Source organism: Cololabis saira, chromosome 8 (assembly GCF_033807715.1).
Source record: "Cololabis saira isolate AMF1-May2022 chromosome 8, fColSai1.1, whole genome shotgun sequence".
Lineage (NCBI taxonomy): Eukaryota > Metazoa > Chordata > Actinopteri > Beloniformes > Belonidae > Cololabis > Cololabis saira.
Window position 1 is genome coordinate 41,150,144 of NC_084594.1, and position 5,162 is coordinate 41,155,305.

Here is a 5,162-nt window from a genome sequence, read left to right on the forward strand (position 1 = left end):
CGCGGAGGGTGGTGACGTCAGAAATAGTCCCTGCTCAGCCCGCTATAGAACCTCGCTGAAATGGTTACAGAAAAAGTATCGGCTTGGAGCGGCTCTACCCGTCTCAGCCCTAATAGCTGGGAGGGAATATGTGAGAAATCATAAAGATTGTGCACTTGGTGACAAGTTTTTGATATTTGGCATGGTGTTAGGTAAGGACATAAGGTTTTCAAAAACCACCGCAAACAAATTGGGACGGCGCCCCTAGTGGCCGGTTTGCAGAAAATTCAAAATGGCTCCCGACGAAAAGACCAAAGGTCATATCTCAGCTTCTCTTAGTCCTAGATTGTTGTATATTGTCACTTTCTCTACTTTTTGGTGCTAGGAATTCAATTCTGAGATACATTTCCTATTTCAAGGTCATGTTGAAGGTCAAATTTGATTTTCAAGGTCATTTTTTGCACAAAAAACTCAATATCTCTAGAATTAAGTCTCATAGAAAGATTATAGAGGGCTCTAGACCCATATTTTCAACCCCAAGGAATGCAATTTTCTGTTTATTGGACAGGTCACTATCACTGTAGTATCAATAACCTAATTGGGTGAGCATTATGGCCATCGTTCAAGCTTTGGGGAAAAAAAAACAAACTCTCCATGTATCTGAAACAAAGTCACATAGAAAAATTAAAGGACTGTAGCCCCATTCACTCCCATGGAATTTAATGTGTTTATTGGACATATATTACAATCACTAGTTTTGTTGTTGCAAAATCATTAGCAAAAAACTGGCCAAATCTTTAACATAAGGCACAGGAACCGTTCACCATAACTGCTGAGTCACCGGGGCACGCCAGAACTTTTTCAACTCCTATGTCAGAGTTTCTTGGGACAAGAAGAACCACGTGTGAAGTAAGTGTACTGTGATTGTCCAGATGTGTAGCATATATACATCAGGGCTCTCAAGTTTCATGAAAAGTTTGGAGTGAGATTACATCTATTTGGGCTGGAGCGACTTGAAATTATGCGTTTTGGCCGCAGCGGCCCCTCTGCCCAATCCAGACTCCCAATTATTTTTGCTACTTAAAAACCAGTTCAAGTTTACATACTGTTTATAATTGACCAGCATAAATAGAAACGAAAAGAATGGGGTAATCCAATAAGACAAATCCAGCTAAATAAAATAAATTGTTTTATTAAATATATTTAAGAAAAAACCCAACAACAAATGGATAATAAGTAAGACATTTTTCACAACAGCAGTGCTCAACATTTGTGTGTGTGTGTGTGTGTGTGTGTGTGTGTGTGTGTGTGTGTGTGTGTGTGTGTGTGTGTGTGTGTGTGTGTGTGTGTGTGTGTGTGTGTGTGTGTGTGTGTGTGTGTGTGTGTGTGAGAATGCGTGGATTTCAGTTTATGAATGGTGTTTTGTGTTGTAAGTGTTTGCAGCAGATTTTGATGCCTTGATGACAGAGCTAGGGGGCTCCCATTTAAAGCTGTGGCTCAAGGCCAGCCATGTTCACAATCATGATAGATGAGAGCGTTCCATCCAGGGCCAAACTTTTCCTTGTTTTGGTTTTGTTCAGTCCCACCATGGAGAACACTCTCTCCGCATCTGCATTGGAGTGTGGAAGCACTCCAATTTGGCAATCTCAGACAGCCGTCCAAATCTGCTCAAACCAGTCACCTTTGAAAAAATGTACCAAGGAGGCCTTATTACACTCTTAAATATTTGCATTTATAAAGTTGATAAAGTAAATGTGTGTGTCAGATGGTGCAGAATATTTCTTACCCTGTTCTTCAGTGATGACATATTCCCCCAGAAAGCCTCAGTGTCAAACGTGGCTGGGTCTTGGGGCATAGGGATGTCCATCAGTTGATAGTCCAGGAACTCCTCCCTGAGCTGATCATGCTCTTGGGGTCCGTGGAATGGAAGCAGTTCAGGAAACCTAAAGAACACAATGTGTACTGAATTGATAAAGCTACAGTGGGAGAAACAACAAGGTTTGTTTTTCAGATGTGATCATCAAACTTCACAATCTATTAGGGGTGTAACAATATATCGTGCCACGAAATTTCGCGATACAAAAACGTCACAATACGTGTCGTGGAGGTGACAAACTGTATCGCGATATCGGGTTATTAATATTAATCTATTGTGTTGACTAGAAACGCACATCCGACCGCAACCGCGGCCGCATCTCGACCCGAGGACCAAAATCTTACTCCGCTCAGAAGAAACTAGTCCCATTTTGTGGTCCCGTTTTGAGCTCTGAACTTTTACTAATGTAAGGCTGGTGTAGTGTTAAGCCTTACCTTATTAAATTAAACCTTTTTCGGGTCGTGAGTAGGATAAACACGAGGACAACTTCTGCTGAGCTCCTGTGTACTTTAATGTCCGCTCAACAGCGTAGGATTTTAGAGCATCAACACAGCACCTAGTGCTGTATCACTCCGCCCAATCTAAAACATATTAACAACTACAGATAAACTGACTAGTGTAATTATAATCCCTAATTTACATCAGAATATAAAGAATATATTTATAAAATAATGAACCCTGAATTACCAAAATAACCTTCTTAACAAAAATAAATCTCCTCTTACACTTATAAGGTGAGGATGAATCAATCTTTTTTATGATGTAAAATTGTATGTATTTATTTACTTTTATTTATTTACTTAATTTTAGTTAAATTAGAAAGAAAAAGGTCAAATCATACATGAGAGAAACTATTCAGTTTGTGGCAAAATATTTGTACTTGTATGAAACTGAAGATCATAATGCAAACCTGACATTTACTTTTAGTTCAGTTTGTGGAAAATGGTTGGCCTGGCTTTCTCTTTAAAACTTAAACAGTTATAAAGCATTACAAACTGTAACAATAGGGCAAACACACAGCATTGTTTTGTATTTTGTGTCTTTCAAATAAAAGACAATTTTCCAGTCATATGTTCCTCATTCAAGGTTGTTAAAAAAATACTGCTATAATATCGTATCGTATCGTTATCGTGACCTCAATATCGTGTATCGTACCGTATCGTGACATTAGTGTATCGTTACACCCCTACAATCTATTCAAAATGTGAAACCCAGTTGCAGTTGGTTTGAATGGTCCTTGTATTGGATTTCATGAACTCCTTGGTTCTGCAGTGCTGCAAGCTTCAGAAACTTTGCACACAACTTGCGGATGAACTTTGTCATCTACAAAGTTGTAATTCAGAAAAGATTTTCAAATGACATTTGAACAATATGTATGAGCAAATGAAAAAATGACCAAGTACAGCACATTATTTGCAGAAGCATAGCTCAACCCTTCCATTTTACCTCTTCATGTAGAAGGAAGATTGAGGACTTCTCTCTCTGGAGTAGGAGGTTTAAGGTGGAGAAGGCTGGCAATGTTGCTTGGTAGAAGAGGAGGTACACCTCTGTTAATGGGTTAGAAAATGCATCCACCGGCCTTCTAAACCTTGGTTGTTTCTCATCTGTGAATACAAAGCATAGGTTGTGCATACCAAATATGTTTACATTTCAGTCTTATAGTAATCTTGCATTTGTGTCAGTGAAATATGCAGCTTACTTAATGACTTGAAGTAGCTGGTGAGTGGCTCATACTGCTGCAGAAGGCGAGTCAAACACCTCTCCAGGCTCAGCCAACGAATGGAAATGTGTTGAAGTTTTTCCATGTACTCGCTTCCATGGAACTCACAGAATTCTGTGACAAGAATGTAACATCCTAAATTTCAGTCTAATGAAAGTCTTCTGCACGTCATTTGTACTACACTGGTGCTGTTTAAATCACAAACCTGACAGGTAACCCTTACGGTTGGTGCTATCCTTAAACCAGTATCCAACATCCACAGCCAGATCCTCTGGATCAAATCCAGTCACCTGCAATACATGATGTTTTATAATGACATTACATCCAATCACATCACAGATTCATTACACCACATCTTAACAAACTATTTAACCTGGGATTAGGGATTAGCTCTTTACAAACAGTAAAAAATAGGCACACTTTCTGTTCATCGTTTACTCTTTACTCTTCAGACTAAAACTATAATCCAGTGGCGGACCGTCAGGGCCGTCTAGACCTTCTCTGAAGGCCTAAATATGGTGTCTTTAATAATACTTTAGTTTACCTATTGTTAGACTTATCTGAGTTTATACATATTGCCGGGTTGCATTAGAACAAGTATAAGCACCTGTTTATTTACTTTACATTGAGTTGACTGTGTGGCTGTGGCTTAATCCACAGACATGTAGCTCTGTTTCGTTATGGTTTGTGGAGAAAGCACTGGTTTAGGGGAGAGCTGCTCTCCAAGCTCAAATAACGTTATACAAAGTTGTGGGCTATTTGGGTAGACAAACTCACATATGAGGATTGGAAGAATACATGATTACTTTTTTCTAGGGCTGTCAAGTGATGAATTTTTCTTTAATCGTGCTTAATGGCTGAATTTCAGTAATTAATCACATATTTGCATGTATAAAATTCTATTATTTTGCATTTCACAACAGTTTTTAAGACCATATTAACAATGTAAAGCAACTCTTAACCAGTGTATGTTGATTGGGAATCAAATGAATGCAAAGAAAGTTACTTTATGAACTCAACTTGGATTTATTTCAAATAGAACACACATAAATTGTGGTTTATTTGGTAGTGTGACTCATTTTAATTTGATTTGCATCATTAGGTTTCCATACAAAACAGGTGCACTAGCTTCCCCTATTCTTTTTTTGGTCAATAAACAAAGCATCAGTGAAGGCCAGACTACAAAACCGCCGCTGAATTAATAAAACCAACATTAGGAGACCCAATAAGTGAAGACTTACAGTTTGCCAATGGCTAACCTAGTGAATGATAATAAAGAAGTAGTTACCTACCGCTTGCTTTGCTTTTCCAGTTCCAACTCGTCTGCAACCTGTGCGTGCACGCGCATCCACGGAACGAGCACGCACCGGGGGAAAAAACTGCCCAGCAACAAAACATACTATTTTCTGATTGGCTGACGCGGGACCGCTGTAAACTCAGCGGAGAAGTCTCGCCCGTTCACTATTAATTTCTGTGCGCTCGGCTTTATCACCTCTCAGCGTGAGAAATGTCAGGTGTGGCGTGTGAGCGTGTGAACTGGTTGAAATGCGTGTGTCTCACGCTCAATGCGTGAGACTTGAGAGCCAT

General features: G+C 39.3%; 1 protein-coding gene across 1 annotated transcript; it reads right to left on the reverse strand.

The window, feature by feature from the left end:
* Positions 1-1,555: 1,555 nt before the first annotated feature.
* LOC133449178 (uncharacterized) lies at positions 1,556-5,162 on the reverse strand. The gene is made up of 7 exons (XM_061728311.1): positions 5,136-5,162; positions 3,781-3,865; positions 3,555-3,689; positions 3,302-3,459; positions 3,075-3,178; positions 1,766-1,922; positions 1,556-1,660 (listed from the first exon to the last, which is right to left on the reverse strand). Exons 1-7 carry the CDS (start codon positions 5,160-5,162, stop codon positions 1,556-1,558), a joined length of 771 nt encoding a protein of 256 aa, XP_061584295.1.

Bases quoted from the DNA above. Each gene is read 5' to 3' on its own strand.
- LOC133449178 (XM_061728311.1), bottom strand. From the start codon at position 5,162: ATGGCTCTCAAGTCTCACGCATTGAGC. The intron at 3,460-3,554 runs GTAAGCTGCATA...TTGTATTCACAG, and splicing joins CAGCTACTTCAAGTCATTAA to ATGAGAAACAACCAAGGTTT. The intron at 1,661-1,765 runs GTAAGAAATATT...ATTTTTTCAAAG, and splicing joins TGTCATCACTGAAGAACAGG to GTGACTGGTTTGAGCAGATT.